The sequence below is a fragment of the Maniola jurtina genome, chromosome 4, assembly GCF_905333055.1.
Source record: "Maniola jurtina chromosome 4, ilManJurt1.1, whole genome shotgun sequence".
NCBI classification, from domain to species: Eukaryota; Metazoa; Arthropoda; class Insecta; order Lepidoptera; family Nymphalidae; genus Maniola; species Maniola jurtina.
In genome coordinates this window covers 7,567,239-7,580,272 of record NC_060032.1, presented here as the reverse complement: position 1 = coordinate 7,580,272, position 13,034 = coordinate 7,567,239, and the positions used below count along the sequence as shown (strand labels likewise).

Sequence of the window (13,034 nt, the reverse complement as noted above, 5' to 3'; positions counted from 1 at the left end):
AATTAAATCAATTGCTTTAAAAGTAAAGAGAAAACATCGTGAGGAAACTTGCACGCCTTAGTTCTCCATAATGTTCTCAATGGTATGTGAAGTCTGCCAATCCACGCTTGGCCAGCGTGGCGCATAATGGCCTAAATACTTATATCACTGTGAGAAATCTGTACTTAGTAGTGAGCTGACGATGGGTTGATCGTGATAGTGATTCAAAGATATGTGAAGTCTGCCAGTCCATACTTAGCTAGCGTGGTGGAGTATGACCTGAGCTAAACCCTTCTCATTCTGAGAGGAGACTTGTGCTCAGTAGTAGGCCGGTGATGGGTTGATCATGATGATACGTACTGTGGATCGACGTTAGCGGTGGCTTCGTCCAACACCAGCAGGCGGTTGCGGCGAACGATGGCGCGCGCCAGACACACCAGCTGCCTCTGACCCACGGAGAAGTTCCCGCCGCCCTCCGACATCCGCGAACTGAGACCCGCGGGCAGTTCCATCACAGCTTCTTTTAACTCCACCTATTACAATACGGTACAACCTATCAACAATGTACCTTAAAATTACCATTATGTCTTGTATTCTCTTACCTTTATTTTACTATATTTAATATTATAAGAGGCCTTTGCCGAGAGGCACTCAGGTTGAAATCTATAGAGAGCACTTTGACTTTTCTTAGACTTAAATTTCAGTTAAAACGAGACAGATTTATAACAGCGGTATAACGCTGTCTCGTTTTAACAATGTCTTAAGTCTGAGCAAAGTCAAAGTGGGCTTTATAGATCTCAGCTTAAGAGTTGAGAGATTTTTTGTGATGCAAATAACTTAATTATAACAAAAAAATTGTAGACTCTAAAATGAAGGTTATTTTTATTTTACTATCATCATCATCGTTACCATCTGAGCCAAACCTCTGTAATACTATGCCATCGACTCGAAATATCAAAGTGACAGATAGCGGTTTACAGTATGATTACGCGCAGTCTATGAGTCAAAGTAACCTCTATTACGCAATTAGTCATATTGTTACGATGGAGAAGTTTCGTGATGTTGTCATATCATATTTAACGCAATGGAATTAAAAAATTAAAACTAACTATTTTATTAGTGTTTTGAAGCGAAGTGTGCGTTGCAGATTGCAGTAGGGAGTTTCGTACAAAGAATACTGAACGGTTGAGGCGATGTCGATGCGTCGGTATATGTGTGACATAATTACCTCTTCGAGCGCCCTCCAGAGCACCTGGTCGGGGTACTCGTCGAAGGGGTCGAGGTTGTGGCGCATGGTGCCCGAGAACAGCACCGGCTCTTGCGGGATGATGGACACCTGGCTGCGCAGCTCGTGCAGGCCGAGCGTGGACGTTTCTCGGCCGTCGATTATGATCTCACCCTCGATTGTGGCTAGCCTATCAACAATTTTTTTTTAAAGAATATTAACCATGCTAATCATGACTAACGCTCCCCTTTCCCCTCCAATTAAGCGTAAAGCTTGTGAAAGAAGTGGGTAGTGCAACGGGTGGGGTTTGAACCGCCGACCTCTCGGAAGTCAGCCCGCTCCTCAACCGTTGAGCTATCGAGGCTCACATTTCAATTGCATTTTCAATTGAAGTTCTATCCAGTTCAATCGTTATTTTTCATTACAATCTGCCAGTAAATCATTAAATGGGTACCTAACTAATAAATGCCTACCAGGTTTTAAGCCTTGTGCACACCACACTGTTCCCTTTCCATTCGAACTTAAGTACACCCTTCGAATTTCAGCCCATACCTTTGCCGTTAGCTTAGCCATTGAGCTTTTGAAGCTCTAAATCTTTTGATCTCTACTGATTATAAAGCTTGGTCACTATCCAGCTATACTGAATTAAAGGATTTTCAAAGGTCCATGGACAGCTGGGTACATGTTACAACTTGGCAAACAGTTTATTACCACCTATAACCCTAAATTGTCATGTTACAGTGGCTGTAACCAAAATTTATACCTATGAAAATTACAGCCCTAGCAAGTATCCATATCAGTTAGTCAAAACATTGTAAGCTTAAACCCATTATTAAAACTCCTTACTGTTCAAAGGACTATTTTTAACAGAGCAATCCAAAACAGATTAGACTTACCTGAATAAGGCATTTATTAGTGAAGATTTCCCAGCGCCGGTCCTTCCTACTATTCCGACTTTCTCTTTTGGCAAGATCTCCAGACTGAGGTCTTTGAGCACGGGCGGCTCCCCCGGCGCGTAGTACAGGAACACGTGTTTGAACTCCAGTTTGCCGGATTCTGGCCATGAGGGTGGCGGCTTCTTCTTGGGGTCCGATTCTAGAGGTGGCTCGGATTCTATGTTCGAATATTCTTGTATTCTGTTAGAAAAACAGTAGAGTGAAATGACATTTCAATTATCTAATCCTTCCAATATCTGCTTGAAAATGAAAGCGACTCTCTGATGGAAAGTATGCGAATACATGGGTAACAAACACACAAACATGCACACAACTACGCATTACTATGTATACGAGTGGTAACTAAATTTAGTTGGTTTGTCTTTCACGCCATAAAGGATGGGTCCACGTGATTTTTTGCATGGATATAACTAAAAAAGACCTGGGGAGTAACATCTGCTAATTTGTTCCAGAAAATCAAAGAGTTCCCACGAGATTTTTAAAAAGCTGAATCCGAACTAATACTAAAAGCGAACGAAGCCGCGGGCAGCATCTAGTATTTCTATATAATAAGATTAGAGGTCTTGTGTTCACACCTCTCAACACTCGTCATCTGGTTCTCGAGCTCGGTGGACTGGCGCATTCCCCACTGGAACATGCCGGTCAGCCCCATCGCCTGCGTGATGGCCAGGCCCACGTTACCGCCGTACTCCTCTGAAAATATCATTTTTGATGTAAAACTTCTGTACGCGCGACTTGACAAATTAGCCGAGAGCCCCTCAGATATTTTTCGCTGATCTTCACGACTGGACTTAAGTAATGTACGGTCGGCTTCAGAATTCGAGTAGCAAGTCTGCGAAACTATTCTATCAAAAAATCGTTTGATTTTTACGGCTTATTCCGGCTATCCACCCTAAAACAGCCACTCTAGGGTATATACTCGGAAACGTGTGTTCTAGTAGAGTCCCAGACGAGGCACATTACTTTTTAGCCGTCCGGGAAGTGAATCATTCAGCCCAAATGATATTAGAAAACTTTTTAATGATTTTAAATCGTACCCTTTCCAAATACGAGGAAACTGAGTGTCACCACAGCGATGTAAACAACGCACACCAGGTCCAACCAAAAGCCGAAAGCGCGGGAGCTTGCTATGAATAAGTACCTGGAACAATGCAAAACCGTTTTAACTAAATTACTATCATCATAAAAATGTTTGTAAAAAGCTTACCGCACATGCTACGACAGCTGGAGCTGAACGCAATGCAATTTTTAAAACAAGTGTTCAAGCACTGTTCTTCTTAGATAAATTTTCTACCAGTGTTTTCACTCGCGTTTTAAGTTAAAGCATCTTAGATAAGCGGCGATTTGATTGGGAGTCAGCCAAATTCCTTATGTAATGGTGAAAGCAAACGTGTAAGAGCGCTTTACTTGTCGAACTTATCGAAGCCATGAACGCAGCAGGGGCTCTCACTTCGCGAACAGTCGCACACGCATTGGAGTATAAAGGAAGATAAATTAATGGATGAGGAAAGGAGATAGTTACATACGAAATTAAGGAGCGGAAAAGAGAAGCTATATTCCCGCAGTGTTACCAAATTCAATTTAAGTGTTTTTAGTGCACAATAATTTAATTCTAACCAGCAATTGGAATAAAACAAAGATTTTTTGATATTATAAAACTTTTTTCTACATTTTTTAGTAAGAAACAAAAATGTTTATGTGTGTGATGTGATGTTCCTGATCCTTAATCTTGTAAAAATTAAACTTAAAAGAGAAAAAAGCATCATGTTCGAACATGACAGCTGTAATGAGCTAAATATAGGAGATTATATTGACTTACCAAGCAGAGCTGTGAAGATCCTGATGGTTATCGAATTCCCTTATAAGAGCCTCTTGAGCGCCAAAAGCGCGTATTGTGGTGATTCCTTGCAGAGACGCGTTGAGATGGGAGAATACAGGACTACGTGCTGGCAAACAAAGAGGGCCATTATAATCTTTTATCAATTTTGTACTATATAAAATCAAGGATATCATAAAACTCTAGGTAGGCAAAGCTCAAACATTCGTAGTTTAAAACAGGGAAAGACAAACGCACAACAGACGGAAACGTTTAAGTGCGGAAACCAGCCCAGAGAGAAGAAGAAAGAAGGGAAAGACAAATTCGTATATTTGCGTATGTGACACTCATGCGCGTCGTGGTAAAGATTACTAGGGGTGAGATCTAAAGACCGCACTGTGAGTTTGCTTAGACTTAAGACAGAGTTAAAACGAGACAGATGTATATCTCTCAAATAAATCTGTCCCGTTTTAACTCAATCTTAAGTCTAAGCAAAGTCAAAGTACGCTCTATAAATAATGGCGTAATGTTTACGCACCTTTAGGCAAAATGAGCATGCTTCAAAATATGGCAATACCAATCCACTAAAGTCGTACAAAATATAACAAAATGCTATAAATTCTAAACATTTATAGGTGACAAGCAAGCAATTCAGTGCATTGCACTGCAGTTAACTAGACTGAGATCTATAGAGCGCACTTTGGCTTTACTCAGACTCAAGACACTGTTAAAACGAGACAGCGCTATACCGCTGGCATAAGACTGTCGCTGTCGCGACAGTGTAGTTGATTCTGTTGTACGCAATCTTTAAACTAAACGTTACGATCCTATCGGTTGATGATGATGATGATGAACACCACGACACTACCCCAGGAGCATCACTTCAGTGAAACGGTAGGCCTACAATAGCAAAGGGGCACTAAAAGGCAATCAGCCTCAGAGATGACTCACTCACACCCTCGAGGCGCTTGATGCTGCGGCTGGACGCCAGGTAGAATATCCGCAGCCCGTAGAACACCAGCCCGATGGCCACCGTGGGCAGCAGCAGCCAGTAGTTCACCACGGCCACCACTACCACTATACCTATTAGTGATAGCCCAATCTGGAAAATCACACACATTTTAAAAGAAATTTTGACAGTTTATTTTTTGTATACAGCATACTTCAACAGTCCTAGTAATTTATTTTGACGGACAGCGGAGTCTTAGTAATAGCGTTCCGTTGGCACCGTGTCATGTAGAATACGGAACCCTAAAAATGACTAACCTGTAATACGTCGAGTAAAGCGGACGGCAACACTTCGTCAACGGCGCCCATGTCTTTGGAGAACCTGTTCAAGATCCTGCCGGACGGGTTGGTGTGGAAGAAGCGCATGGGCGCGCGCGTGATGGCCGAGAACATGCTGTTGTGCAGACGCGTGGACGCGCGCATCGCCATCGAGAAGAACATGAACGAGCGCAGCAGCGACACCGCCACCAGCGCCACCACCATGCCTGGTTCATGAAATAAACGCCTGTTTTTAACCCAACCAACGCAATTTTTGATATGTATCAAAAATTATTTAAAAATTTTCTTGAGTGTGGGTAAAACACTGTCATAAAAATTATAAATAAACGTATTTTATACAAGCGATTCCAGGTCCAGGAAAATTCCTCCCCGAATCGTAGGAGCTCAAAAATACGTCAGTCTTTCGTCCCCTGCCCCGTAACCAGGTTACGAGTTTGTCTTGTACCAATGGTGCCTCTCAACTTCGGCATCAGTGGCGATATCTTTATTTTATTTTTTATTCAGATACACGTCTAATTCACTAAAAAGCAGTTGTCCCGTGGCTCAGTAGAACGTTCTCTCGCAGATCCTTGCCTGCTATGAAGAGAATCTGTTTCTAGATATCATACAGGCCTTTTATCTCAAGTTATTTCATGCCAGTAACACATTTTATACATTGAAAACTCTATATACTCTATATAACAAAAAATCAAAACCGCCGTCTTTTGCAAGGGCGTTTATTTTATTGCAAAACATGATACAACAAATTTCAGAATTATATATCAGAAATACTTACCAGTGTAAATGTAGATGCACTGGTATCTAGTTAGTCCAGATTTGAAATGTGCGTCTTCTAGAAGAGCCGCAGTAAGGTTACCCGAGTACATAAGGGGATCTGATAAATTCTGTCTGTCCAAATTGATCATTGATGAGCGTGGATGATCCTCTTCCTCGTTTACCCTATCAATAAAAATATTAAGTTTAACAGAGAGAGAGGTGAAAGAGATTACAAGTAAGAGAGAGTAAAAGTAGCCCTGTTCTTTTACTTCTACCAGAAGGTGAGATAGCAGTCAAGGGTTAACTTGAATCGGCGTAAAAAAATAATGAGCTGGTTTATTTACAACTAGCTTTTGCTTACGACTTCGACCGCGGCACATATATAATTTATATCCTATCCGCTCTATAAATCTCAAATTAGAGTTTATCGATTACAAACAAACGAATCTTTCCTTTTTACCCGACTGCGGCAACGCCATAAGGAAGGGTAATTATAATATTATAGTATATATATTATTGATTAATATCACTCACGATAGTTTAAACTTTACACGCTGAAATAGACACCTTATCTATTTTTTTAATCTTACCAAAAGCTCGTCCACCAATCAGAGCCGGATCCCAGCAACTGCGCCAGCACGGCCACCAATACCATCAGCGCGACGAGCAGGGGGTGACCACTCGCGCCCAAGTATGCGCCGTACACTTTGCCCGATACCGCGCCCGCTGAGCGCATCTCCGCCTCCTCCCGCCCGCCTTCGGGGGGCGCTGTTGCTGTGAGGTTGTCCACTGAACTTACCTATACAGAATGTGTCAAGCTACAGTTGGTGTTACGTTACCGGCTTCGGAGGAATATGTGGCCTAGTTGTGACAACGCATATCAATCGATTGCGATTGCTAAGCAACGTTCACCCAAGTCGGTAATTGAATTGGTTGTCTTTGGAAGTGGGAATTTTGCCTCTTCGTTGCCTCCAAACCTTCAATCCTAATCACTAATATCTGCTAATAGCTGTAAAACCTCAACAGTCAACATCTCAGTCTCCTAGTCGAGTTGTATGCGGAAGGATCTGGGCACCCACCGCATTTTTAAAGAATACATAATATTTTAAACGAAGGTTTAAGACATTAAGGTGCTCAGATTTTTATCATTGAATTAAGACTGGAATGTACGTATTCTAGTTCGTGAAATAAATCTTCATACAGATTGAGGTACGCAAAATACACATATAAAAGTTAAGAAAAAGCGAAATGTTAAAGGCACTTAAAAGCAACAGCTATAGGTATCTATAGGTAGGACTGTAAAAATTGCCGAAGACTTGCAAGGATACCCAATGTAAATAACTTGCAAAGGTGCTGAAATGTATAGAGCGGACGTTGAGTTTGCTCAGACTCAAGTTTCAGTTAAATGGAGACAGATTTATGCCAGCGGTATAACACTGTCTTGTTTGCACAGTATCTTAAATCTGAGCAAAGTCAAAGTCTTAGGGTCAGATACCTAAAATTCAAACTTACCGAGTGTATGCTCATTTGCCTCTTCCGGAAGCTTCCTTGTAGTACGGATTCCTCGTTATCCAAGTTGGACTTATCCTCAGTAGCTGGTTTATCATCTTCAGCCTCGTCTCTTGCCAGCAAAGTGGCGAAGTCCAAACCCGACGCGCTGAGGGTTTCAAAGTCACCTGCCGCTGCTATTGACCCATTCTTTAATATGATTATCTATGGACGAGAATAAATTGTGTAAATTTTTCATTACTATTAAGCGAGATGCTATTCAGCATGAAGGTAAGAAAACTTTCAAGCATGAAAACTATTGAGTAAGATCGTTAATTTCTACAAAACTATGTAACTAAGCTCTTTATCAAGGTCTGTGTAGCCTAGTTTATATCAGTCGTTTGTCCAATTCAGTAACTGAATGAGTCCTTGACCGCCTTTCCAGGTCCGAACTTGGCCTTTCCTTTACCTGACATTTTAGAAATCACTTAATAGATGAAAAAGAACAAGAAAACGAAAATATAGCTGACTGCAAAAACTCCTACTCACGGCTCGCGACTGACAATGGGTTGCTCAAGCAAGATCGAATTGCTATAAAAAAGCAATCAGGATACGGACCTGCTCGACATCCCTCAGGAACTGCAGCTGGTGAGTGACCAGCACTCTCGTGGTGTTGCGCAAGTAGCCGACCACGCACGACTCGAACAGGTGTCGGCCCACGTGGGCGTCTACGGCTGATAACGGGTCGTCCAGCAGATAGATGTCCGCGCGTTTGTACACCGCTCGCGCGAGGGATATGCGTGCACGTTGACCTGTAAGCAAATGGCGGAAAATTATTATCAGGTCCTGTATCCTCCGATAAACAAGGAATAAACGTAAACGCCGCTTCCGCACCTGACTGCTAGGAGTTCTACATCTAGATAAACTATTAATAGAGACGTCGAATACTATTGAAATACTGTGTACAATATTATTTTACATGCTTATATAAACGTATCGCATAAAGTGATACCAACGCAGCGTGTATGCGTTGCTACACATCAAGGAATGCCCTACCTTTACCCTTAATATGACAAAAACATCTTTCGCTTCCGTATCGAAAATTGTAACTCCCAAAGTATTTATTTCTTACTAGCTTATACCCGCGACTTTGTCCGCGTGGACTACGTACATTTCAAACACCAACGTCTACGTCGTAATAGCCTGCATGCCAAATTACAACGCAATCTGTCCAGTATTTTGAGCTGTGCGTTCAGTCAGTCAGTCAGCTTTTCCATTTATATATTTAGAAAAATAGATCATTGTTAGAATAAAGTAATAAGCATGTAACAGACAAACCTCCACTAAGACTGACTCCCCTCTCGCCGACGACAGTCTTGTCTCCATGAGGAAATAAAGTGAAATCCCGGTCGAGCGCACATCTCCGTACCACCGCGTTGTATCTTGGCCGATCCATCGCTTGTCCGAAAAGAATATTTTGTCGAACGCTTCCTGAGACCAAATAGCGAAGAGGTACATCAATTTTGTATGATGTGAAAATATCCTTACACATAAAAAATTTAGTTGTTTGTCTGTTCATTTATTCGTCACGAATGCGAATGCAGTTTTAACTCCGTTTGTGCATCGTACGATGTATTTTCTGAAAAGTTTCCAACCCAAAATTGAGATATTATGACAACAATGATAACAGCTGGCCCAGTACAGTAAAATAACATGTCGCATCTCAAAAAAAAAATATCTTGATAATATCCTGGAAATTTGTTCTGCGTTACGACATGTAATTTTATCTTAATCGGCTAGTTGTGATCAGTTTTCTCATATTAGCTAATTTTGACTTGACTGTGGGATTGCATTTTTCAGAAAATACGTCCCATTATTCTTCGTGTGGTATACGAAAGCTTTCTTAAATTCCTTAGGCATTACAATCATCAGCGACAACATTTGATAAGCTAAAGAATGGTAGGATTAAGTCTGAGATCTATAGAGCGCACTTTGACTTGCTCAGACTTAAGACACTATTAAAACGAGACAGCGTTTTACCGCTAGCATAATTCTGTCTCGTTTTAACTGAAGCTTAAATCTAAGCAAAGTCAAAGTGCGCTCTATAGATTAGATATAGACCTTAGAATTAGTCTAGGCAAGATTAATTTTTTTTTTAGACAAACATACCTGCAAAGAGCCAAGGTTCCTGGCTGGCGTAGGAAACAGTGCCACCGATATGTACGCTGCCTGATATTAGAGGCAATTCCTTCAACAACACATGGAGCAAGGATGATTTCCCCGCTCCCACTGGACCTATTACTGCTATCAACCTAAAAGTTTAATAAAACGGTTTGTACACCGAATCCTAATCTACAATCCCACATACATCTGTGTCCGTAAACCAAAATAATAAATTTTCCAACATCCGTTTTCAGAGTTCCATACCTCAGAACGAAATAACCCTTACAGAATCACTTTGTTGTCCGTTTGTCATGTCTGTCAAGAAAAGGGTACTTCCCGATGACCTAGAATCATGAAATTTGGCAGGTAGGTAGGTCTTACGAGTAGCACAAGTAAAGGAAACAAATCAGAAAACCGTTTATTTGTGGTTACATCACAAAAAAAATATTCATAAACAAATAATCAGTATTTTCAATTTACCTGTACATTCTAAAATAAATTTTTATTTATTTTTATGCATAATAGTTTTTGATTCATCATGCAAAATGTCGGAAAAAATACCCGAGTACGGAACCCTCGGTGCGCAAGTCTAGCTCGCACTTGGCCGTTTTTTATGTTCAACACGCCAAAGTGTATTTAAAAATCCCAATAAGTTCGGATTGTTTTCAGACGTCAGAATTAGACACACACAGAAATAAAAAGATTAGTTTATAGGTTACTAACTTTCCTGGTTTTATCGTGAGCGACAAATCTGTGAGCGTGTTTTCCGAGTGCGACATGATCCACTTGGCCGTTGCGTGTTTGAGACGTACGCCGCGAGCATCTTCCTCTACCTTGGTCACCAATTCTACTTCATCTTCTTCACCGGACTCTAGTGGTGCATTGGTTTTACCTGGAAATTTTAGGGACTTGCAATTTTTTTCCATCTATCTAACCTTGCATATATTCATAGATATTATCCTTACCATTTCCTTTAGCATTGTCTTCTTTCTTGAAATCTGAATCAGTTTCCAGAAAAGGCTTAGTTCCTTCTTTAATATCAGCCTCTTCTTTTGATAAAACGGACTCCCTTGGTTCGTCTCTAAACACCTTTCCCTTTTTAGTAGAAGTCTGAATTTCGGCAAGGCCTGGCACTGGTTTGCTGGTATCTTCATAGAGCATAAAGCTTTGTAGGCGTTTTATTGAGATCGTAGCTTCTGCCACTTGCGCTATACCTACGAAAGGAATAATTATTACAGTTAAAACTGCTCAGGATTTTGAGACATTTACTTATAAAATAAAACAAAGAAATATATTATGTATTACTAAACATTCTTTTCGGTACAAGAATTATACGAATTGCTTCCAAACTGTTTTATTTTAAAGGATTGCCTAATCAAACATGGCAGTCCCTAGGATCCTAGAAAAAGAAATTACCTACTGCAGCAATGTAATTAATTTAAAATGTTTTTAAAATAACAGTTTTCATTCTAGTTTGGTCAGTGAATAAATACATACATACATTATTGAATAACAACAATGTAATGACGTCATGCACCATAAACACCTCAGTTATTGCTAGATAACGTAACCACTTGTGGTTAATACGTATCTAGTTCGGAAATTTATATGCAATGTTTGCCAGCTTATCACTTATGTTTACAGGTAAAAAAATTGGTTCCGTGGAAGTCGGACTTGCACAGACTCCCATACCTTTGTACAAGAATTAATTTTTTTTTTAATTTTAATTTTCGTGGAAGCAATTTTGAAATTTTTTGTATTTGTTGTTCTAGCGGCAATAGATATACACATTTTGTAAATATTTCAGGTCTCTGCCGAATATGGATCACGAGATATTGCCCGCTGACAGACAGACGGATAGACCAGCAGAGTCTTAGTAATAGGGCACACATCGGGTACGGAAACCCAAAAAATAAACATACCTTGTGGGAAGAAAACAGTCATCGTCTGCCTCAAGATGTTATAAAAGCTGGTGACCACGAACACTTGTTTGGCGCTTATGACGTTGTTCTCCAGCACGAACGCGAGGATTGAGAAGAACAGGCAGATCCGCGTCGTGAACATTATGAACGACGTCAGAACTCCTCGGATGTATGAGGTGGCTCTAATTTGCTTGATTTCTTGCCTAAAATTAAATTTATTATATACTAGCTGATGCCTGCGACTTCGTTCGCGTGGATGTAGGTTTTTAAAAATCCCGTGGGAACTCTTTGATTTTCCGGGATAAAAAGTAGCCTATGTGCTAATCCAGGGTATAACCTATCTCCATTCTAAATTAAGCCCAATCCCTCCAGTAGTTTTCGCGTAAAGGAGTAACACACACACACACATACACACAAAATTTCGTCTTTATAATATTAGTGTGAAGTGTGTTATATAAATCTAGTTACTGCCCGCGACTTTGTTCGCTTGGGTTTATTTTTTTCATAGGTATCGGTGTTTTTCTTCTATCTAGATATCTGCTTTTGCTCACTTTTGTGTAGATCTTCTTATTTTCTACAATTATTTACACATCACTAGATAATGCCCGCGACTTCGTCCGCGTGGATTTAAGTTCTTATAAAAATCCCGTGGGAAATCTTTGATTTTCCGGGATAAAAAGTTGGATATGTCAGTGCCCGGGATGAAGCTAACTCTGTGCCTTTAACCAAAATCGGTAAAACTGTTGGGCCGTGAAAAGCTAGCAGACAGACAGACACACTTTCGCATTTATAATAAAGTATGGATAGTATGGATTTACATGCATCTGTTTCTGTTAAGGATGCGTTTTAATATTTAAAACTCAATCGAATCGGTCCAGAAATATCGGAGATAGCGAGGTACATATCGAAAATATAGGGTCAAGTATTATATATGTACATTTACCGATGAATACAGAAGTATCGAATACAGAACCTTTTTTTTGCAGTCGGTTAAGAATAACAGATCAACTTACTTTCTCGCTTTGGCAACTAGATCCGCGAAGGGTTTCTCCCAGGTATACATCTTGATGACCTGTATCCCCGAGAGGATTTCATTCATCAGTCGCACGCGCTCGTCCGTCCGCAGCGCTGTTTTCAATCGCAAAACTGATGTCCGTTTGCCCAAATATGCTGCGAACGAAATGATTTATTTATCACACATTATTTTATACTAGCTTATGCCCGCGACTTCGTGCGCGTGGTCTTTACAAATTTTAAACCCCTATATTACTTTTTTAGGGGTTGAGTTTTCAAAAAACCTTTCTTAGCGGATACCCACGTCGTAATAGCTATCTGCGTGGCAATTTTCAGCCCGATCTGTCCATAAGTATGAGCTGTGTGTTGATAAATCAGTCAGTCAGTCAGTCAGCTTTTCCTTAGATATTTACACACATATAGTGGGT

The 13,034-nt window shown here is 40.5% G+C and overlaps 1 protein-coding gene across 3 annotated transcripts in view; it reads right to left on the bottom strand.

Annotated features, from left to right (window-relative positions):
* Positions 1 to 13,034, bottom strand: part of LOC123864864 (ATP-binding cassette subfamily C member 4-like) — a 36,887-nt gene that overhangs the window by 2,634 nt on the left and 21,219 nt on the right. For all 3 annotated transcript variants that reach the window (XM_045905576.1, XM_045905575.1, XM_045905577.1), the window contains 18 exons: positions 12,606 to 12,762; positions 11,593 to 11,795; positions 10,636 to 10,884; positions 10,394 to 10,562; positions 9,677 to 9,819; positions 8,846 to 8,998; positions 8,126 to 8,319; positions 7,532 to 7,732; positions 6,610 to 6,818; positions 6,039 to 6,202; positions 5,243 to 5,469; positions 4,928 to 5,078; positions 3,980 to 4,106; positions 3,198 to 3,301; positions 2,736 to 2,853; positions 2,101 to 2,340; positions 1,208 to 1,394; positions 340 to 512 (listed from right to left, as the gene is read on the bottom strand). In XM_045905576.1, the coding sequence (XP_045761532.1) occupies positions 340 to 512; positions 1,208 to 1,394; positions 2,101 to 2,340; positions 2,736 to 2,853; positions 3,198 to 3,301; positions 3,980 to 4,106; positions 4,928 to 5,078; positions 5,243 to 5,469; positions 6,039 to 6,202; positions 6,610 to 6,818; positions 7,532 to 7,732; positions 8,126 to 8,319; positions 8,846 to 8,998; positions 9,677 to 9,819; positions 10,394 to 10,562; positions 10,636 to 10,884; positions 11,593 to 11,795; positions 12,606 to 12,762 (3,169 nt within the window). The remainder of the gene's footprint in view (positions 1 to 339; positions 513 to 1,207; positions 1,395 to 2,100; positions 2,341 to 2,735; positions 2,854 to 3,197; positions 3,302 to 3,979; positions 4,107 to 4,927; positions 5,079 to 5,242; positions 5,470 to 6,038; positions 6,203 to 6,609; positions 6,819 to 7,531; positions 7,733 to 8,125; positions 8,320 to 8,845; positions 8,999 to 9,676; positions 9,820 to 10,393; positions 10,563 to 10,635; positions 10,885 to 11,592; positions 11,796 to 12,605; positions 12,763 to 13,034) is intronic.